General features: G+C 37.7%; 1 protein-coding gene across 2 annotated transcripts in view; it reads left to right on the top strand.

The window, feature by feature from the left end:
- Nucleotides 1–7,178, top strand: part of LOC128207991 (uncharacterized) — a 143,603-nt gene extending 136,425 nt beyond the window's left edge. The window contains exons 26-28 of one of the 2 annotated variants that reach the window (XM_052911233.1): nucleotides 3,577–3,700; nucleotides 4,226–4,340; nucleotides 6,067–7,178. In XM_052911233.1, coding sequence (XP_052767193.1) covers nucleotides 3,577–3,700; nucleotides 4,226–4,340; nucleotides 6,067–7,106 — 1,279 coding nt within the window. In that variant the 3' untranslated portion in view covers nucleotides 7,107–7,178. Of the gene's footprint in view, nucleotides 1–3,576; nucleotides 3,701–4,225; nucleotides 4,341–6,048 lie in introns of both variants that reach the window. The other variant, XM_052911232.1, reaches the window with a different exon arrangement.
- The last annotated feature ends 16,977 nt before the right edge of the window (nucleotides 7,179–24,155 follow it).

Below are 24,155 nucleotides of genomic sequence, written 5' to 3'. Positions count from 1 at the left end.
ACACAGTGACAGTATGCATGTGTAGCAAGGCCCACAACACAGTGACAGTATGCATGTGTAGCAAGGCCCACAACACAGTGACAGTATGCATGTGTAGCAAGGCCCACAACACAGTGACAATATGCATGTGTAGCAAGGCCCACAAGACAGTGACAATATATATGTGTAGCAAGGCCCACAACACAGTGACAATATGCATGTGTAGCAAGGCCCACAACACAGTGACGATATGCATGTGTAGCAAGGCCCACAACACAGTGACAATATGCATGTGTAGCAAGGCCCACAAGACAGTGACAGTATACATGTGTAGCAAGGCCCATAACACAGTGGTTAGTAAATTGATCAAGTTGATCTGGAAATATTGAATGGGTCCGTCCTGTTGTTGCCTAAATCCTGAATCTTTTTCCCAATTTATTGCGAAACAAATACACATTTTAAATATACCTTATACAAATTGTAGTGCATAAGAATCTTTAGTAATATGGATAATTAAAAATCATGACTGTGTATATGTACTAGAAATCTTAAGATATATCTAAAATCCTACTGTTCAGATATCTTTAAGTTTCCCCATTCTAGAGGTATCAAGATATTTTCAGGATGTTTCCTATTTTGGAAGCATTAATGTTTCCCGATCTGGAAGAAAAACGAACCTTGCAATGAAAACAGATATTCGCTATTTCCTGTTTGAGAAACAGCGCTTCAAAATCAGGAATCAGTCAAAAAAATAAGATATTACACAAAAATAGCACATGTTTGACCCCTGATATCTCAATTATGGGGAAATTAAAACAAATATCTCAACAGTTATATTTTAGATGTTATATCTTTCTAGAACACAACAAATTACACAGGGTTTTAAATCCTTTTGTTTCCTGCTCAGGCAATTTCCTCCACTGTAACTCTGGTTTTAGAAACAATTAACTGATTGAAACAGATGAGCTCTTTTTCCAATATGTTATGGATAATGTCCCACGGCCACAATATTATATATCGATGGGAGAAAACATTAAGAGAATGCATCTAAAATTTAATCTGAATGTTATTAATGCTAATTGTTTAAAAAATCTAAGCTCATTAATAACTGTGTGTACTTTCTAACCAGACTGCCAAGTTTAATAACATGCTTTGTCAACATATTCAAATATAATCTTGTATAGTTTGGAAGTGTGTCAATACATTTATACAAGTGATGGGTTTAGGTTGGTTATATTGTATCTTAGAGGCATATGAGTGTTTATGGGTCTCAATATTTAGAGATCAATGTAATGACTATGACGTAGAAAATTTGACATTAGAAAAATCTAACTGATCATTCATGAAAGGCAATTTTCTGCCATATTTGGTTATATTGTGTGATACAGATAATTCTGTTAATCAATGTCAATTGAAGGTTTTAGATCAAAGACTTTTAATAATGTTTATCTTTTGAGGGAATTTAAAGATCCAAATAGTCATCAAAATGATCCCATCAAGTTAAAGTGAAGCATTATCATTTACCATGTTTGGCTATTGCTTGACAGATTTTTCTTTATCAACGTAATTGCAGTTTCCGTAAATGGCCAATCATTATATGAAAATTATATACTTACATTGTACTCGGGGTATAAGGAAAAATGGCAAAATTACACTTATGATTACAGCAATTTGTACTGTTTATACCAAGACGAAATAGAATAGCAGGGTAATAAAGCTTCCTTTGGTACTGAGAGATATCTGTGTCACTCAAAAATGCTTATTAAGCAGATAATGTTCCAAAGCAAGGTGTGTCCAAACATTTGAATTGGAAACATTTTCAGCAAAATTAAGTGTTAGATTTTAATGTAAGGTTTCCTAGGTATCCTAGTACAGTTTTCAAGATTTCTTGGGTGTCAAATAGGAAAACAAAGAACAATATATATATTTTCTTTAAGTCCTAATTGTCTTTTCTGTAAATACCGTAAATCTGAATTCATAGCATGGCATAAATCTTAAAGCAACTGTGCACCAGATGATCAATTTGCAAGAAAAAAAGAAAATTGTCGAAAACTGTCATAAACTTGGTATTAATGTGCACATTGCATTGAAACTTACTAACTGAAGTACCACATGGTTTACAATTTATTTAAGTTTAGCAGTTTCGTATTTTTCCATTAAAAAAGATTACTGGGTATGTCTACCTAGTAGAATTCATTCCTTATGCATGATTGGCTAGTCGGTGTTATCACATGATATTACCAAGTTACGTGTATAGCTTAATTATGTCACCGTATTAGAGTAAGCCATCATAGCTCAGTTGATACGACGCTGGACTGCAATTTTGGCGACACAGGTTCGAACCCGGTCCGACACAATTTTTATGCCCCCGAAGGTGGGCATATTAAAATCGCACCGTCCGTCCGTCCGTGTGTCCAGCTCAATAACATGTGTCCGGGCTGTAACTTTCCCTTGTAGGACAGATTTTAAAATAACTTGCCACATTTGTTCCACATACAAAGACGACGTGTTGCGTCCAAGACCCGTGTCCCTACCTTTAAGGTCAAGGTCACATTTAGGTGTTTATTCAAAATGGATTGCTGCCTATAAGGACATAGAGTATAGGTTGTCGTGTCCAGGCTGTAACTTTCCCTTGTATCGACAGATATTAAAATAACTTGCCACATGTGTTCCACATACCAAGACCACGTGTCGCGTGCAAGACCTATGTGCCTACCTTTAAGGTCAAGGTCACACTTAGGTGTTTATTCACAATGGAGTGCTGCATACAAGGACATAGAGTATAGGTTGTCGTGTCCGGGCTGTAACTTTCCCTTGTATGGACAGATTTTAAAATAACTTGCCACATGTGTTCCACATACCAAGATGACGTGTTGCGTGCAAGACCCATGTCCCTACCTCTAAGGTGAAAGATACACTTAGTGTTTATTCACAATGGAATGCTGAATATAAGGACATAAGAGTGTAGGTTGTCAAATATGGGTGTTTTTTTATGTTCAGAGGCAATTTAAAATAACTTGCCATATGTATTTGACACGTTAAGGCAAGATCAACTTTTCATGTTCTGACCTTGTTCATAGGTCAATGTCACATTCGGGGGCATTCGTCACATACTGTGACAGCTCTTGTTTTTTTACATTTTGGTACTTTTTTTTACAATTATGATATCAAAGCGTAACACATTCTATTACATAATTGTCCTGAGATTCATTACAGAAAAAAATCATTTTTGGTGCCAATCTGGTGAACAGTCCCTTTAAGGATTATATTATGTATTTTTGCCTCTCAGTTTTATTTATATTTTTAGCTAGGATTATGGAAAAGTTTTTTAGTTGATCACCCAAGCCTAACTGAACTGTGTCATCTTCACCTAATTCTATGCTAGAAGAGGCCACACAATTGCCTGTTTAGCTTCATTTAATGCCATATGACATCATTATATATTTAGCTAGGCTATCCAGGTTTTCTGCTTGGAGCAGGTTCCGGTTGATCACCCAAAATTCACTGACCTGTGTGAACATCACCTCTATGCTAGAAGAGGCCACAATGATTTCCTTTAGCTTTATTTAATGACATGTGATATCATTATATTTTTAGCTATGACATCATGCTGCTCTGCTGGGAGCAGGTTCTGCTTGAGCGGCCGAGCTTCACTGACCTCTGTGTGACCTTCACTTCCATGCTTGAAGAGGCTACAGAACTGGAGTATTTTAACTTCAAGGTAAAACATCAGCACCTTCACATTATCATGTAAGATGTGTAAGATTACAGGAAGTTAGAGAAAGTCAGTATGAATACAGGAGCAGCTGCTTTTATTTCATGTGGTCAGTGGCTGAGCTTTGAGAGCAGGAAAGAAATGCTGTACTCTTGCATAGCTTAAATATCAGTATCAACAGCATTTATTAAATGGCTTTGTACATACTTCAATGGCCAAAGGTTTGTCATGATTTAAAATGTCTATACCAATAAATAAAGCCCATGGGGAGAATTGAATGTAGGTTTTGTGAGTGTTCTAGTGGGGAAGATGTTCACCTCTTAGGTTTTTGGTTTCAGTCTCACCAGAGGAAAGATTCTCTTGGCCTCTCAAAATGAACACTAGTCTTGTACAGACTCAAGAATGTTTCACATCAAAATAAAACCTGTCTATACAATCAATTTTAAACACTTTATGTACGTTGTATGTTAGCTGTACTTCAGGTCATACATAATTTAAGTATAACATAACCAAACACAAAAGTATTTTCAGGTTTCTGATATAAAGGACTACTATAGTATTGACTCTGATGAGATGGATGAATCCGATCTGGATATGCCCTCTGCTGGATGCCTTTACAATCATATTGCTTCACTTCAAAATGCAGGTACATGCCTATTGTCTATCGCAGCAGTTAGTGCATTCACTTCTCATCGAGGCATCTCAGGATGATATCTGGCCTTTTCTTAACTATGAGTTAATTTGCTTGGACAAATTGATAACTATTGGTTACCTTATTGTGTATGGTAATCGAAAAAGTTTCATAATCGAATCGAAATGGACATCCATAAGCAATCATCAAATTGGAAATAATCAAATATAGCATTTATGTTTAATTTCAACTTTTTAGTGAATAAAAAAAAAATGCACATCCATAGCAGTGTAAAAAATAGCTTGTTGGGTGCCCAATGAGAAATATTTGATTATATTTGATCGTCCCCGCCATTGCTACCTCTGCATGCTCTTGTCTCCTCCACTAACACAAGACCTTACTCGTGAAACTGTGCCAATGAATATTAGGATGCCTCTCGGACATTATTTAGGATTGCATATTACAAATAATAAGAAGTGTGAAATCTTTTAAATAATAATTCATGCAGATTTTTGCCGTTTGATGAGTTTCTTTTTAGCTCATCAGATTTTTGAAAAAAAATGACGAGCTATTGTCGTCACTTGATTGTCGTTGTCGTAGGTGTTGGTTAAGTTTTGCATTTAGGTCAATTACATGGAAACTATCAAAGCTATCACTTTGAAGCTTGGGAAACTTGTTTATCTAATATCCTTCTTCACATTCTACCCTAAAGATGCTGAGTCTCACCTGTTTTTTTGGATAAAAATATGAATTTTGATGGATTTTGGTCAATTTTGAGAATGGGACATAGCTCCTCAATTTTTGTTGGATTGATTTCTAATTTCTTCACAGACAATAAATGGATAATGCATTCGATTTATCAAACGGGTTTTTAAGTCACACATTACGAGGGTAAGGGGGATATTTTAGTATTTTAGGACTTTGTAATTTTTAGCTAGTCTGATTTTTTAAGTTAAGTTTTGCATTGAGGTCACTTACATGGAAATTATCAAAGCTATCACTTTGAAACTTTGGGAACTTGTTCATCTTATACCTTTCTTCACATCGTACCCTAAAGATGCTGAGTATCACCTGTTTTTTTATAAAAAAACATGAATTTTGATTGTTTTGGTTGATTTTGAGATTTGGACATAGATTTGAGATTTGGACATAGATTTTTCAATTTTTGTTGGATTGATTTCAAATTTTTCACAAACAATATATGGATAATGCCTTCAATATATGAAATGGGTTTTTGAGTCAAACATTTGGAAGGGGAGGGGGAGGGTGGAGGATATTTAAGTATTTTAGGACTTAGTCATTTTTAGCTAGTTTGATTATTTAAGTTTTGTGCTTGGGTCACTTACAAGCAAACTATCAAAGCTATCACTTACAAACTTTGGAATACCTGTTCACTATCAAATGTACAATATGAAATAAATAAACTGTAAAGGGATAAAATCAGACGAGCGTTCAGCACCAGCAGGCGGTGCTCTTATTCAAATTCCTTTCAAATTCATTTTTTTTTTTTGATAAAATCTCAAATATTGGTGCAAGTACTTGTTCCTATGATGCCTGGAAAAAGACCTGCTTAAACTTAATTACTCATTCAGCTGATGTTAAATATAAAGAAGTTTATATAAATGAGTATATATTTAACATAATTATGTTGGTAACCTTATGTGATTTATTGTTAAATGTGCTGGGCACATAAACAATCTAAATATTGCCTCTACCATTTTAGGTACTTTTGTTACCACAGAGGCAGAGGTAGTTACCAGAATACCAGACGAGAACATCGAGATCACTGACATTCAAAAGTTGGAAATTCTCACCTGCCCCTCTGACTACAGTGAAAGCATGTTTGCAAGAAATCTCCCATCCACTTCATCCTTCCATAATGAGCTCTATGCTGTGAAGAAAGATGACGTCATTGAAGGTATCCCTGATTCGACTAATAGAGAAAAGCTTACTGAAATGACATGGCAAACCCTTGATACGACAAGTAAAGGATTGACAAATATTGAAAATGAATTTGACAATTGCCAATCTTCCATGGCGAATGGACATTCATCAGTAAATCTTAAGAAAGAATTTCAAGAAAAAGTTTCGTACACAGAACTCGCCTCCTCTGTCAGTCTTGTTGTCTCAAGGTCAAGGTCTTGCTCAGGTTCAGGGTCAATTTCTGACAATAATGGTGGCGATGATGACAACTCAGTGTTTCATGGTCATCTTGCACCTGAGTACAGAGTTAGTTCATCATCAGATGAAGTTTTTTCTGAATGCACCAGCTGTAGCATATCAGATGATCTTATTGACAAGACAGTGCAGGAAAAATGCAAGAAATGCTGCAAATTGATGGTGTCAAGGCGCTGCCAGCCCGAAATCCATGTCACAGAGAGGAATGACAGTGCCTTCAGTAGCACAGCATCTGATGACTCGGACCAGTCCCATAGCAACCACTCCGAGTCCTCTGTAGCAACCAGTGATGAGTATCTAATGCCAGATAGTCCTTGTGAAGCTACGGACATTAGAAGAAAAGAGGTTTCCTTTGATACTCTGTGTGACATACCAACTAACATGAGTAGTCACAAGCCTAAGCATTTTGTTTTTGAGCCCCATCCATTGAAGAAGACTAAACTGCATAAGATTAAGTCAGTAGAGAACCCTTGCTATACTTGGTTCCATCAGATGGAAGCGTATGAAATTGCGACAAATTTGGCAGACAGGAGAATTGACGAAATGTTAAGTGAGTTTGTGTCAATGTCAGAAAACATGACAATTGCCACCACTTACTTTTAATAGCAAAATAAAAAAAGTGTGAAAAACAATCTAACAATGAATTCATATTTTTGGCCTGAAATAAATATAAAAAATAATGCTTTGAAATGTTTAAATCCAAATCTGATAATAAAAAATGGAGAACGGAAACAATGTTGGTTATTTTTTAGTTGTATTTGACAGCATAGGCTTGCCAAATTGAGTTGTGATTTATGTCAATGGTAAACTGATTTATTAAATACTTGGTCCTATTTTGTTGGTTATTTATCATCATTTCAAGTTTTATCTACTAAATAATACAATAAAATGTTCTTCAAGTTTTGGTATAAAAAATAACCCCACTTTGTATGAAATTTCTTAACAAACAAAATAAGAGTTTAAAATTGATGATACTTAAAATCTGATTTTTATACCATTTATAATCTCGAATTAGTGATAGGGAAAACTTACCTATATCTGATAGTGTTAGCCCCCTTAAAAATGCAGTGGTCAATCAGTCACCAAAAATGATACAAATCCATTTTAATTGTTTTAGCCCTGAAGTTAGCAAACCATACTGATAGTAGCATGTTGGCCTCTTGCTTCAAGTCCTCATCCTGCCACATGACAGTCCACTCAGATTCATTTTAATGATAGCCTTGTTTAATGTGATAAATTCTAAGTTCATTTTAAATTAGCTTAACATCTAGAGAATGTTATTAAAAAAAAACCTTAGTTAATTAACATTATTTAACATTGATTTAAATTGACAAAAATAATAACTATTAGAGTAATTGAAGTGGCCTTTTTAAAATCTGTTGATAAAGAGTGGGTTAATAACCTGATGTAGGAATGATTGCATTCTCTGGTGTATGTGTAAACTGAACATGGGCGTGACAAAGGTCACTGATTGAACATGGCAAGAATTTGACTCCATTTGTACCAGCAATTACTGAAATATGGCAATAATGTAAATGTTTTGCTTTGTACGTAAGCGCTTTGTTCACCTTTGAAATATGACAAGATATTGAAGTTGACAAATTGCTTCTTTGCAAAAAGGGTGGGTCTAAAAAGTGTAGGCAGGCAATGTGCTTATTGACTATAGTTGATTTATTTTTTATTGGAAAGAAACTATTTATTCGATAAATTTGTTTGATATATTAAGGTTATGATTTATAACTGATATTAAATAATCGGAAACAGCGCCAAATTTGTGCTTCAAAGACACAGGCAGTTTTGATATGTCCAAGTTCATGGGTCACATTTCTGTAAAGGCTGTGATGCATTGCAAACACGGTAAGTATCACTTTGTTCACTTTTGTTTCCGATGAATATGAAACACAATTCCCAGTAGATGAATCACAATGCCCAGTAATGAATCACAATTCCTAGTAGATGAATCACAATGCCCAGTAAATGAATCATTAGTCCCTGTAGATTAATCACAATTCCTAGTAGATGAATCACAATTCCTAGTAGATGAATAACAATGCCCAGTAAATGAATCATTAGTCCCTGTAGATGAATCACAATTTCTAGTAGATGAATCACAATTCCCAGTAGGTGAATCACAATTCCTAGTAGATGAATCACAATTCCGAGTAGATCAATCACAATGCCCAGTAGATGAATCACAATTTCTAGTAGATGAATCACAATTCCCAGTAGTGAATCACAATTCCCAGTAGATGAATCACAATGCCCAGTAGATAAATCACAATCCCTAGTAGATGAATCACAATTCCCAGCAGTGAATCACAATGCCCAGTAAATGAATAATTAGTCCCAGCAGGTGAATCATTAGTCCCTGTAGATGAATCACACTTCCTAGTAGGTGAATCACAATTCCGAGTAGGTGAATCACAATTCCGAGTAGGTGAATCACAATTCCCAGTAGATAGATCACAATGCCCAGTAGATGAATCACAATACCCAGTACATGAATCACAATTCCCAGTAGATAAATCACAATGTCCAGTAGATGAATCACAATTCCCAGTAGTAGAATCACAATTCCCAGTAGGGGAATCACAATGCCCAGTAGATGAATCACAATTCCCAGTAGATGAATCACAATTCCCTGTGGATAAATCACAATTCCCAGAAGGTGAATCATAATTCCCAGAAGGTGAATCACAATTCCCAGCAGATGAATCACGATTCAGTATAGATGAATCACAATTCCCAGTAGGGGAATCACAATGCCCAGTAGATGAATCACAATGCCCAGTAGATGAATCATAATGCCCAGTAGATGCATCACAATTCCCAGTAGGTAAATCACAATTCCCAGTAGGTAAATCATAGTGCCCAGTAGATGTATCATAATGCCCAGTACATGAATCACAATACCCAGTACATGAATCATAATTCCCAGATGAATCACAATGCCAAGTAGATGAATCACAATGCCAAGTAGATGACTCACAATTCCCAGAAGATGAATCACAATGCCCAGTAGATGAATCACAATGTCAATTAGATGAATCACAATTCCCAGAAGATGAATCACAATGCCCAGTAGATGAATCACAATGCCCAGTAGATGAATCACAATGCCCAGTAGATGAATCACAATGCCCAGTAGATGAATCACAATGCCCAGTAGATGAATCACAATGCCCAGAAGATGAATCATAATGCCCAGTAGGTGAATCACAATGCCCAGTAGATTAATCATAATGCCCAGTAGGTGAATCACAATTCCAAGAAGATGAATCACAATTCCCAGTAGGTGAATCACAATGATCAGTAGATGATTCATAATTCCCAGTACAAGAATCATAATTCCCAGTAGATGAATCACAATGCCCAGTAGATGAATCATTGTGCCCATTAGATAATTATAATGCCCAGTAGATAAATCAAAATGCCCAGTAGATGAATCACAATGCCCAGTAAATAAAATTACAATGCCCAGTAGATAAACCAAAATGCCAAGTAGATGAATAACAATTCCCAGTAGATAAATCATAATGGAGTTAAATCATAATGCCCAGTAGATGAATTACAATTCCCAGTAGATAAATCATAATACCAAGTAGATGAATCAAAATGCCCAGTAGATGAATCACAATTCCCTGAAGATGAATTACAATGTCAAGTAGATCAATCACAATGCCCAATAGATGAACCACAATGCCCAGTAGATGAATCACAATGCCCAGAAGATTAATCACAATTCCCAGAAGATTAATTAAAATGCCAAGTAGATGACTCACAATGCCCAGTAGATGAATCACAATGCCCAGTAGATGAATCACAACTCCCAGAAGATGAATCACAATGCCAAGTAGATGAATCACAATGTCCAGTAGATGAATTATAATGCCCAGTAGATGAATCACAATTCCCAGTAGATGAATCATAATGCCCAGTAGATGAATCACAGTGCCCAGTAGATGAATCACAATTCCCAGTACATGAATCTCAATGCCCAGTAGATGAATCACAATTCCCAGTTCATGAATCACAATGCCCAGTAGATGAATCACAATGCCTGGTATATGAATCATTATGTCCGGTAGATGAATCACAATGCCCAGTAGATGAATCACAATGCCCAGTAGGAGAATCACAATGCCAAGTAGATGAATCACAATGCCTAGTAGATGAATCACAATTTCCAGTAGATGAATCACAATTTCCAGTAGATGAATCACAATTCCCAGTAGATGAATCACAATTCCCAGTAGATGAATCAAAATGCCCAGTACATGAATCATAATGCACAGTAGATGAATCACAGTTCCCAGTAGATAAATCACAATTCCCAGTAGATGAATCACAATGCCCAGTAGATTAATCATAATTCCCAGTAGGTGAATCACAATTCCAAGAAGATGAATCACAATTCCCAGTAGGTGAATCACAATGATCAGTAGATGATTCATAATTCCCAGTACATGAATCATAATTCCCAGTAGATGAATCACAATGCCCAGTAGATGAATCATTGTGCCCATTAGATAATTCTAATGCCCAGTAGATAAATCAAAATGCCCAGTAGATGAATCACATTGTCCAGTAAATAAAATTACAATGCCCAGTAGATAAACCAAAATGCCAAGTAGATGAATTACAATTCCCAGTAGATAAATCATAATGGAGTCAAATCATAATGCCCAGTAGATGAATTACAATTCCCAGTAGATAAATCATAATACCAAGTAGATGAATCAAAATGCCCAGTAGATGAATCACAATTCCCAGAAGATGAACTACAATGTCAAGTAGATCAATCACAATGCCCAATAGATGAACCACAATGCCCAGTAGATGAATCACAATGCCCAGAAGATTAATCACAATTCCCAGAAGATTAATTAAAATGCCAAGTAGATGACTCACAATGCCAGTAGATGAATCACAATGCCCAGTATATGAATCACAACTCCCAGAAGATGAATCACAATGCCAAGTAGATGAATCACAATGTCCAGTAGATGAATTATAATGCCCAGTAGATGAATCACAATTCCCAGTAGATGAATCATAATGCCCAGTAGATTAATCACAGTGCCCAGTAGATAAATCACAATTCCCAGTACATGAATCACAATTCCCAGTTCATGAATCACAATGCCCAGTAGATGAATCACAATGCCTGGTATATGAATCATTATGTCCGGTAGATGAATCACAATGCCCAGTAGATGAATCACAATGCCCAGTAGGAGAATCACAATGCCCAGTAGATGAATCACAATGCCTAGTAGGTGAATCACAGCCCAGTAGATGAATCACAATTTCCAGTAGATGAATCACAATTCCCAGTAGATGAATCACAATTCCCAGTAGATGAATCAAAATGCCCAGTACATGAATCATAATGCACAGTAGATGAATCACAGTTCCCAGTAGATAAATCACAATTCCCAGTAGATGAATCACAATGCCCAGTAGATAAATTATAATGATTCTGAGGTAAGTAAGTTCAAGGTTTTAGTAACATTCTCTTGAAATAATCTGATTCCAGTCAATAAACTCAGAACAGTTAATCATATGGAAGGTCTTTAAAGCTTAAAAGAATGCAAGGTGAAGGACAAGGCTGTGTAGTAGTCACCAATGTTTGGAGAAGGACAAAGCTCTGTCGTAGGCACCAAAACATGGTGAAAGACAAGTAGACATCAATGTTTGGTGAATAACTAGGCCCTGTAGTAAGCACTTATGTTTTGTGAAGGACAAGGCCCTCAAGCAGGCACCGATGTTTTTTTTCTTACGGGCAAGTGTCTGAAATAGGCACAAATGTTTGGTAAATGACAAGGCCCTGAACAAAGGCACCAATGTTTGGTGAATAACTAGGCCCGGTAGTAAGCACCAATGTTTGGTGAAGGCCAAGGCCCTCAAGCAGACACCGATGTTTGGTGAATGAAAAGGCCCAGTAGTAGGCACCAATGTTTGGTGAAATGACAAGGCCCTGAAGTAGGCACCAATGCTTGGTGAATGACAAGGCCCAGTAGTAAGCACCAATGTATTGTGAAAGATTAGGCTGTGTTGTAGCTACCAATATTTGGTGAAAGACAATACTCTTTAGTAGGCACCGATGTTTGGTGAAGGACAAGGCTGTGCTGTAGGCACAAATCTTTTTTGAAGGACACGGCCCTGAAGTAAGCACTAATGTTTGGTGGAGGACAAAACTCTGAAGTAGGCACCGGGATTCGGTGAAGGACAAGGTCCTATAGTAGCCACCAATGTAAGATGATGGGCAAGATCCTGACGCAGGCATCCATGTTTGGTGAAGGACAAGGTCCTGAAGTAGGCATCAATGTTTGGTGAAGGAAAAGGCCCAGTAGTAGACACCGATGTTTGGTGAAGGACAAGGCCCAGGAGTAGGCACCAATGTTTGGTGAAGGACAAGGCCCAGTAGTAGGCACCGATGTTTGGTGAAGGAAAAGATCCTGACGTAGGCATCAATGTTAGGTGATGGACAGAGCCCAGTAGTAGGCAGCGATGTTTGGTGAAGGACAAGGCCCAGTAGTAAGCACCGATGTTTGGAGAAGGACAAGATCCTGACGTAGGCATCAATGTTTGGAAATGACAAGGCCCTGAAATAGGCAAGAATGTTTGATGAAGGACAAGATCCTGACGTAGGCATCAATGTTTGGTGAAGGACAAGGCTCTGAAATAGGCAAGAATGTTTGGTGAAGGACAAGATTCTGACGTAGGCATCAATGTTTTGTGAAGGGCATGGCCCTGAAATAGGCACGAATGTTTGGTGGAGGACAAGATTCTGGCGTAGGCATCAATGTTTGGTGAAGGACTGAGGCTGTGTTGTAGGCACCTATGTTTGGTGAAGGATATGACTCTGAAGTAGGCACCGATGTTTTGTGAAGGACAAGACCCTGGCGTAGGCACCAATGTTTGGTGAAAGACAAGGCCCTGTAGTAGGCATCAATGTGAAAGGACATTGTTATTCAATGTGTGTAGCTTCAGCAGATAAGATGCTCATTTGAAACAAGATCATGAAATCAATTGGTTATCGATGTAATCGACTTGAATCTTATATTGTAGGAAATGCTATAATGCATTGTGTAGATTGTTCGTTGACTGTACTAACAGGGCAATTTCGGCTGCTAATTTGGGACTGGGGAGTTTCGGTTGTTCGCAATAATAGGTGTAGCACTGATTGGGGACGTTTCGGGGATGGCTCCTTTGACAGCAATGCTAGGTGCAACACTAAAAGTGAAGTTTCGGTTGCATGTTCTTATTTATTGCAGGTTCAGAACCGACGGGGAAGTTTCCGTTGCTCGTTGGCAGCAACGGTAGGTGCAGCACTTACGGGGAAGTTTCGGATGGTTGTTGGCAAAACGGTAGTTGCAGCACTGGCGGGGAAATCTCAACTGCTCATTGGCAGGAATGACATTTGCAACACTGGCGGGGAAGTCTTGACTGCTCGTTTGCAGCAATGGCATATGCAACACTGGCGGCAGAGAAGTCTCGACATCTCGTTGCCACTAATGACAGGTGCAACTCTGGCTGCGAAATCTCGACCGCTCGTTGGTAGCAATGACAGGTGCAGCACTGGCGGGGATGTCTCGACTGCTCGTTGGCAGCAATGACAGGTGCAACACTGGTAGCGGGGAAGTCTCGACTGCTCGTTGGCAGAAATGGCAGGTGCAACACTGGCGGGGAAGTCTCGACTGCTCGTTGGCAGAAATGGCAGTTGCAACACTGGCCTGGAAGTTTCGACTGCTCGTTGGCAGAAATGGCAGGTGCAACACTGGCGGGGAAGTCTCGACTGCCCGTTGGCAGAAATGGCAGGTGTAACACTGGTGGCGGGGAAGTCTCGACTGCTCGTTGGCAGAAATGACAGGTGCAACACTGGCGTGGAAGTCTCGACTGCTTGTTGGCAGAAAAGGCAGGTTCAACACTAGCGTGGAAGTTTCGGATGCTCATTGGCAGAAATGGCAAAAGCAATACTGGCGGGGAAGTCTCGACTGCTCGTTGGCAGCAATGACAGGTGCAACACTCTTGGAGGGGAAGTCTCGACTGCTCGTTGGCAGAAATGGCAGGTGCAACACTGGCGGGGATGTATCGACTGAAAGTTGGTAGAAATGGCAGGGAAGTTTCGGATGCTCGTTTAACAGCAATGTTAGATGCAGCATTGTCATCGCCCCTGTCACCTGCTTTTGCTGTATCATATTATCAAGAATTTAATCATACAGTATTTTCAGTAAATAGATTTGTAATTAATGCAAAATATACACTTTGAACGAAGAATGATGCGTTATTTACGGCCGCTAACACTACTTTGTCAAACATAGAGTCTAAAAAAACAGACAATGTGTGCATATTAACAAGTACGAATACACCAAGTAGGAAACATGACCATGACTTGCATGCATTCTGAAACGGTACATTCATTTGGTCTTTTGTTTTGATATTGCCATAATTTTGATCTGCGGTTAACTCAGCAAGAGGGAGCTTTTAGTTGGGTGAATGTTACAACCCGCAAATATGGTATGCCAAGTTGCCAACTACAGTCTTCCACCTACAGTCTTGCATTGTGTAGTCACCGAGGTCTGGTATGTATCATTGGCGTAATTAGATATATACCCAGTAAAATCAGCGAGGAGCCACACTATTACCAGATACAATAACTTGGGAACCACTCAATATACCTTTATATGAAATATGTATACCGAAATTAACTTGACATGGAAATATTTACCAACACGCGTTTGCTTGTGCATTTGGGGTGCTTCGGTTAGATACGTAGCACACTTGTTTATATCTCAAAGAGTTACATCCAGGTGTTAAGTGCCCTGTTTGGGGCAGGAGTTCGGCCATAGGCACTAGTGTCACATGTATACACACTATGTTTCTTTACATCTTATCTCAATTATAAGTTGGTGTCAAGATTTGGACAAATTTTAGTTTTGGTGGATTTCGAAGTTGAAAGGCAGCTTAAACACTTTCACTATTATTAAATTTTCGGCTTTTTTCCAATTTTAACGACCAAGATCGCTATCTACTAATCCAAAGTGTTCATACAGTGCTAAGATATTGTCATGGATAGTTGACTGCCCGGACTAGATTGTTATCTTGGTCGTTTGTTAGTCCAACTAATGGTTTTGCCCAGTTGTGCATTTCGTGTTTGCCCAAAACCTTCAATTGAAGCGCAAAGCGAAATTCTTTCTTTGTGGCTGAACAAAGGAGTCGCTACAGACATTATTTTAACGTGTTTAATTAGGAACTTTATTTTTGTGTACTCTGATTTGCCGTGCAGATGTTATAGTCCCTTCGATGACTCATTTTACATGTAGACACATGAAAGCTAAAATGGATGGTTGAACCCCACGACTATTGTTTCTATTGTTTCTATGTAAGCTAGGTCACCATGCCTTTTCATTCTAGAGTTATTTAAACACCGCCTGAATAAAGTTTTGCAGGTCATTTGCCACGAGATTTGAAATCTAGAATCTCAAAATTTATTTGAACAAAAAAATGTAAAGGTAGATGGGTTACAAAACAACAAAAAAGTCGTTTAACTTGACTTCGCATGCAAATGTTTTAAGTTCTAGAGTAAAATAAAGGAAAAATACAATCCTCTGAAACAATTACGAAATACACGTTCAGTTTCATAATATATGACTTACTTGACGCTCGTTAGTTAACTCATACGTTTAAATTGCTTCGAAACTTTCATCACCATTGTATGAATATGCATGCTTTTGTTTGTGTATGCTATATAGCCCATAGGTACGTACCGGACCGCATTGCTGTAATAAATGGTAAAAAATGCGCTAAATTCAGTGGTTTAGAAGAAATTGCATTAAAATTCCATGTTCTCTTCAAGTAAACTAGTGTCATGGCACGGCGGACATTATCTTACTAACCTTGATCTGCCGGGTCAGTCAAACGCTTTGCGCGCGTCAATCAAAACCACTCCACGTATTGTTTGGGGCCTGTTTCAATTTACTTCGAACAAAACGGCAATCGCGTAGTTGATCTGACAGCACCCTTATAATCTGAACTCTGATCTGATAGCTGACTTCTTATTAAACACCTGTGTCCCAACGCGTTTGATCCCGTTAAAACAGACGACAAAAACTAATCCTTAAAGAAAAAAACAGTGACAAAAGTGGTTGGATCGTGCAAAATGTGCATTGAGAACCGTGCATTTGTGACATTTATCGGAATGGCATTTGTGTTAAAGAAGGTCAAGAACAGCTGATAAAAAATGCATGACGTATACATACTATAACAGAGATTCATAAAAAAACTGCATTTATTAAATGAATCCTAAAGGGGCTATAGATAAAGTTTCAAAATTTTGTTCAAAGGTAGTTTCAAAGGGACTTGGAACTGCAGTCACTTGTAGATCATGTCCTTCGACGCAGTTACGTGTGAGGGGACAACCATAATGAAGGCATGCGCAGACCTTTAAAAGTTCTAAATAAAGCAACCGTGGGTACATGGGAAGGCCTATAGATAGCCAATAATGGCTTTTAAATGGAGACCACAAGGCATTTTAACTGAAACTACATAGACAAGGCCTTTTGCCAATAATGGCATTTAAACTAAGACTACAGGGCCAAGGTATATAGCCAGTAATGACATTTAAACTAAGACTACAGGGTCAAGGTATATAGCCAGTAATGACATTTAAACTAAGACTACAGGGTCAATGTATATAGCCAGTAATGACATTTAAACTAAGACTACAGGGTCAAGGTATATAGCCAGTAATGACATTTAAACTAAGACTACCGGGCAAAGGTATATAGCCAGTAATGACATTTAAACTAAGACTACAGGGTCAAGGTATATAGCCAGAAATGACATTTAAACTAAGACTACAGGGTCAAGGTATATAGCCAGTAATGACATTTAAACTAAGACTACAGGGTCAAGGTATATAGCCAGTAATGACATTTAAACTAAGACTACAGGGCCAAGGTATATAGCCAGTAATGACATTTAAACTAAGACTACAGGGTCAATGTATATAGCCAGTAATGACATTTAAACTAAGACTACAGGGTCAAGGTATATAGCCAGTAATGACATTTAAACTAAGACTACAGGGCCAAGGTATATAGCCAGTAATGACATTTAAACTAAGACTACAGGGTCAAGGTATATAGCCAGTAATGACATTTAAACTAAGACTACAGGGCCAAGGTATATAGCCAGTAATGACATTTAAACTAAGACTACAGGGCCAAGGTATATAGCCAGTAATGACATTTAAACTAAGACTACAGGGCCAAGGTATATAGCCAGTAATGACATTTAAACTAAGACTACAGGGCCAAGGTATAAAGCCAGTAATGACATTTAAACTAAGACTACAGGGCCAAGGTATATAGCCAGTAATGACATTTAAACTAAGACTACAGGGCCAAGGTATATAGCCAGTAATGACATTTAAACTAAGACTACAGGGCCAAGGTATATAGCCAGTAATGACATTTAAACTAAGACTTACAGGGCCAAGGTATATAGCCAGTAATGACATTTAAACTAAGACTACAGGGCCAAGGTATATAGGCAGTAATGACATTTAAACTAAGACTACAGGGCCAAGGTATATAGCCAGTAATGACATTTAAACTAAGACTACAGGGCCAAGGTATATAGGCAGTAATGACATTTAAACTAAGACTACAGGGCCAAGGTATATAGCCAGTAATGACATTTAAACTAATACTACAGGGCCAAGGTATATAGGCAGTAATGACATTTAAACTAAGACTACAGGGCCAAGGTATATAGCCAGTAATGACATTGAAACTAAGACTACAGGGCCAAGGTATATAGCCAGTAATGACATTTAAACTAATACTACAGGGTCAAAGTGTATAGCAAATAATGACATTTAAACTAAGACTACAGGGTCAAGGTATATAGCTAATAATGACATTTAAACTAAGACTACAGGGCCAAGGTATATAGCTAATAATGACATTTAAACTAAGACTACAGGGCCAAGGTATATAGCCAGTAATGACATTTAAACTAAGACTACAGGGTCAAGGTATATAGCTAATAATGACATTTAAACTAAGACTACAGGGTCAAGGTATATAGCCAGTAATGACATTTAAACAAAGACTACATTTACACGGCTAATAGCCAATAATGACATTTAAACTAAGATTACATTGACGAAGCTAATAACCAATAATGACATTTAAACTAAGATTACATTGACAAAGCTTATAGCCAATAATGACATTTAAACTAAGATTACATTGACACGGTACATAGACAAAAAAAGTCATTTAAACTAAGACTACATTGACACGGTACATAGACAAAAAAGTCATTTAAACTAAGACTACATTGACACGGTACATAGACAAAAAAGTCATTTAAACTAAGACTACATTGACACGGTACATAGACAAAAAAGTCATTTAAACTAAGACTACATTGACACGGTACATAGACAAAAAAGTCATTTAAACTAAGACTACATTGACACGGTACATAGACAAAAAAGTCATTTAAACTAAGACTACATTGACACGGTACATAGACAAAAAAAGTCATTTAAACTAAGACTACATTGACACGGTACATAGACAAAAAAGTCATTTAAACTAAGACTACATGTACGAAGCTAATAGACAATAATGACCATTAAACTAAGACTACATTGACAAGGCTGATAGCTAATAATGACACTAAGACTACAGGGGCAAATTATAAAATTATAAACGGTCAAATTTCTGACCAAAATCACCTTATTTAAAATTTGAATATTATTCAATTTCTGCACAGCTTATTTTAGCGTATCCCTTCAATTCATGCGAAAAGACGCATGGCGTTTTAATGAAGTGTTTTGAATGAATACTGAAAAGCTTCCCCAATGGCTACTTGCGAATCTTGAAGAGCCAAATAAGATTCGACAAGGTATTTATTTAATAGGCGACACTTCACTATGGAAAAAAACCCATGTTTTTCAGGGTGGTAAATGACTTTTATGAACGCTGCATATTTCGAGTCATTCAAGCAAAAATCAGCTTTAAAGAACTGCGCTGTTTGTGTTCATGTAGACTATTCAAAAGTTTGTAAAAATAATTGAATAGACTTTCCCACTGGACCGAACATTTTTGTTTGACTCCGCCGGTTACTTTTGTGTCTGTTTTTAAAGGACGGTAATGAAAAGTAGTGGTGTAGGAAAGGTAGTAGTAGTAGTAGTATGATGATGATGACGGTGATGACGGGTCGACAAGACTACAACAGCTGAATTTGATAAGGTTAAGGCTCTAAGTTCCTTACCACTCAATCACACTTGTTAACATAAAGCGGTTACAAAAACATCGGAGATGGGAGTCATGCTGTGCTTTGTCGTTTAGTGAATACTTGACGTTTCTCATTTATATAAATATTGGTTTAATAAAGCATATAATTACCCCACAAACTAGCGACAAGACTGTCATTGTAGCATCTCCCTACACGGCACATAAATATAGACTTCTTCGTTTTAGGTCATGGTTGTTATAGTTTTTGCAATGTTTAGAAATTTAGAGCGATATTATTTTTTTATCACCTCCTTATATAGTTTGACATTGTGTGACTTAAAGGGTCCCTTGTTCTATACAGCAAGGGGAGATAGAACGAAGCCATTCGATGGTCGAGCATGATTTAAATCAGGTGAATCGGGACTCAGTGATCTTGATGTATTATATTGACATTTTTCACTAGTTTACGTTATTTTTTAACAATGAATTTGCATTTCGTCCGAAGACGATTTAGATATGCCCAAGGTCGGTTGACCTAACCATATAGTTTTTCAAGGTCGGTTGAGGTTACGTATGAATTTGTTCAACGTCGGTTGACGCAACGTATGATTTTGTTGAAGTACGTGAAATTCATCTCAGAGTGACGTGCTTGTAGTAGCTATGTTTGGCTGAGAGCACCAGCAGTTGTGTCTGTTTCGGTAAAGAATGTACCGCAGTCGGTGACGGTCATGAAGATGACTAGCCCACAGATAAACAGATCATTGCTCAACATGCAATGGCAAAAGAAATCAGTTGAAACTTAAGTATAGTTGCTTTAAGATTAAGGGTGTTTAACATATTTGCGGTCATCATCTTTAACATCGGCCGCCTTTTATGTTTAATAGGTTTTAAAATTTAGGCGACAGTAAAATTATAAATCAAATAAGATCCGATTAGAAGTAATACCGCGGAAACGATCTTAAGGGGATTCATCGACTATGTCGAAATAATCATGTTCATATATGGGTGGCAAGGAAACCGTCTTTTCAGGCTGAATCAGATTGTCTTTTTATACCAACTATAGACAGATGATTTAGGAGCTATATGCTCGTAGGGTTCGTGGGCTAGTCATAAATAAGTCTTATTCGGGAAGATGCATTGCCGGCTTCGCTTAATACCCCCATGTTGCCTCGGATTTTGTTATTTGTGCGACAAATGATGCAATTATTTACGATTCAAAACTGTTGGTAAAGTTTAACTTATAGTCAGCTTTAAAAATAAAGGTACGTACCCGGTCCGCGCCACAAGAAGGAGGTTGCTTAATACTACGTGTACGCTTAAATACACTACTTGGACGCACGCATAATGAAACTAAATTTAAGTAAATAGAAAAAAATGTCAAACACTATTTACGCTCGCGTTTTCAAACTGTATTTTAGTAAATAGGACAGTTGCAAAACGCAACTCTTGACCATGCGTAATGCAGCTGTAACGAAGAAATGAAAAGACAACGAAGCACCACGTGTACGCAGTAAAGGCGCTGTGTTGAAGAAAATAACAGAATTGCGAAACACTACTTGTACGCATGCGTAATGGAGTTGTAATGAAGAAAAAAAACAAGATTCTGAAACACCACTTTCACGCACGCGTGATGGAGCTGTATCTTAGTAAATAACAAGAATGCGGAATACTGCTTGTACGCACGTGTAATACAGCTGTGCTTAAGTAAATAATAATATTGCGAAGTACTGCTTGTAAGCACGTGAAATGAAGTAAAAAACAAGATTGCGAAGTACTACTTGTACGCACGTGTATTTGAGCTGTAATTTAGTAAATCGGAAAATTGCTAAATACGACTTGAACGCAAGCGTAATGGAACATTATTGAAGTAGAAAGGGAATATTGCAACATTGCATGTGCGCAAGCGTACTGGAATTTAGTAAAATCGAGGTGTTTTCGTGAAGCAAACAAACAACAAAATATACCGTAGATCAACTGCATATTGAACGAAAGGGCGTGTTATAGAAGTTGATGTACACGTACTTAAACTGTATAATACTTGCCTTTCGTAAAACAGGTTATCTCTGTCTATTGAAGAAAGCCAACATATATACATATCATTTTCACATGGTCGCCCGCTTTTTCCTGTGGCACTTTAATGTTCACGGACCACCGTGGCCAATTAGTGCAACCAAACTTGCAGAAGTAATGGCATTGAAATAGTGAAGTGTGGCTTTGTGCAAGTTATTGTCTTTTCGCCGGGTTTGTTTCACGCCAGGTGTAAGTCATGAAAACTGGCATAAACTAACACTTATTATGATCTATGTGACTAACTGTTATACCACACACAATGTCTGCGGACTTTGAACAAAGGACAGTAGTGAACAGAGGAGCAAGAAATGTCACTTACAACGATTTCTTGGGCAAAGCTATGGTGGCATATTACTGCCGTAAGGTATCCTAATTCCATTCCAGATTTAGGAACTAACAGGTTATCTAGTAATGCTTAGCAAATTGCACTTAGTAGCATACTAACTGGTTAACTAGATAAGATTCGTGTTACCACTTGTCTGTAAATGCATTTCTGGCTTCTAGCAGCACTGGTTATCTAGTTATGATTTACGAATTCCACTTATATAGTAAGTAACATAATACATGTGACTCGTCAACTAGATAAGATTCGTGTTACAACTTAAATATATTTACACAACTGGTTATCGACTCATCATTTGCGATTTTCACTTAGTAAGTGGTCATTCGGAACTCCTCGGCCATTTTTTTTCAAAAACAACCTCGGATGTATTTGGACGGTTTACATATTCAAAAAGTGGTACGTTTAAGTCCGCTGCAAGTAGATCGCGTAGTAATTTTATTTAGCAGTTAAACTTTGTGACTTAACTCTTTGGATTCTTCATTATGTTTGCAATAATACAATTCAATGACAATCAATTTAAACTTAGATCAATAAATACAACTCTAAAACACTACATTTAATTAATGATATAATTCAAAGTTTTACGAACTACTTCAACAGATGTACCGGCATACATCCGAGGTTGTTTTCGATAAATTGGCCGAGGAGCTCCGAATGAGTAAGTGGTAACACAAAAGTGCAGTCTAAAATAATAGACGTTACATGCGGGATTCTTCTAATCCATAACGAAGGATTTGCCACAGAAAATATCGCAAAAAAACGTCAACGTACAATTATTTGGACTACACAAAAGTTCGTTACTTAACAATAAAATTTGGATCGAGGTCGACCTACTGATAAAGCGAAATGCAGGTTGTTCCAGGGTTTACTTCTAGTATAGGTGTTCAAGGTTTCGAACTGAAACTGGGGTACAGTGTGTTAGATCGTCATGGAATGAGTCAAACAGTTTAAGTTTCAGCAAACATGCGCAATCATTACAAAAGTGTACGTCAGTGATTTACTATGCGAAATATGATATTTTGAGAACGTTCATTTGATTCCTAATTAGCACCTGAGAGGGTAGGTTAGGACAAAAGAGCGGCTCCTTTGAAGTGAGCTGCTAGGGGTATTTTGTGAACTAAATACGGTTAATCCCCACTCTCGGGGTCTTGTTCGACATGCAAAAGGACGCTTAGTCAAATTTCATATCTGTCATTGCTCTTGTCACAACGTTCAGCCCTCGCGCACTTTCTTTCAACAAACGGATATCTAAACCTCCTTCTGTAAAAGAAAGGTTGAGTATATATTATAAACATGTGAACTACTTTTTTGAGTTTAGAATCTGCATATATGTGGACAAAATCATAAGGAATGCGCTGTGCGTCGCCCAGAGAGCTTGTAGGTACATAAGGATCTAAGTCCAACTGCAACTTTTTCTGTACTAGCTCATGTAGTGTTCCTGCATCCTTCGATATGCATAGTGTGTAGACATCCATAGTGTGTAGAGTGTGTAGATATCCATAGTGTGTAGACATCCATAGTGTGTAGACATACACAGTGTGTAGATATCCATAGTGTGTAGATATCCATAGTGTGTAGACATCCATAGTGTGTAGACATACACAGTGTGTAGATATCCATAGTGTGTAGATATCCATAGTGTGTAGATATCCATAGAATGTAGACATCCACAGTGTGCAGACATCCACGGTGTGTAGATATACACAGTTTATGCAGACTTTCATTGTGTGGAGATATCCACAGTATGTAGATATCCATAGTGTGTAGATAAACACAGTGTGTAGACACCCACGGTGTGTAGATATACACAGTGTGTAGACGCCCACGGTGTGTAGATATACAGTGTGTAGACATCCACGTTGTGTAGACATCAATAGTGTGGAGATATCCACAGTGTGTAGACATCCATAGTGTGTGTGTGTGTGTGTGTGTGCGTGTGTGTGTGTGTGTGTGTGCGTGTGCGTGTGCGCGTGTGTGTGT

The sequence above is a fragment of the Mya arenaria genome, chromosome 11, assembly GCF_026914265.1.
Source record: "Mya arenaria isolate MELC-2E11 chromosome 11, ASM2691426v1".
Lineage (NCBI taxonomy): Eukaryota > Metazoa > Mollusca > Bivalvia > Myida > Myidae > Mya > Mya arenaria.
This window is presented reverse-complemented; position numbering and strand designations above follow the sequence as displayed.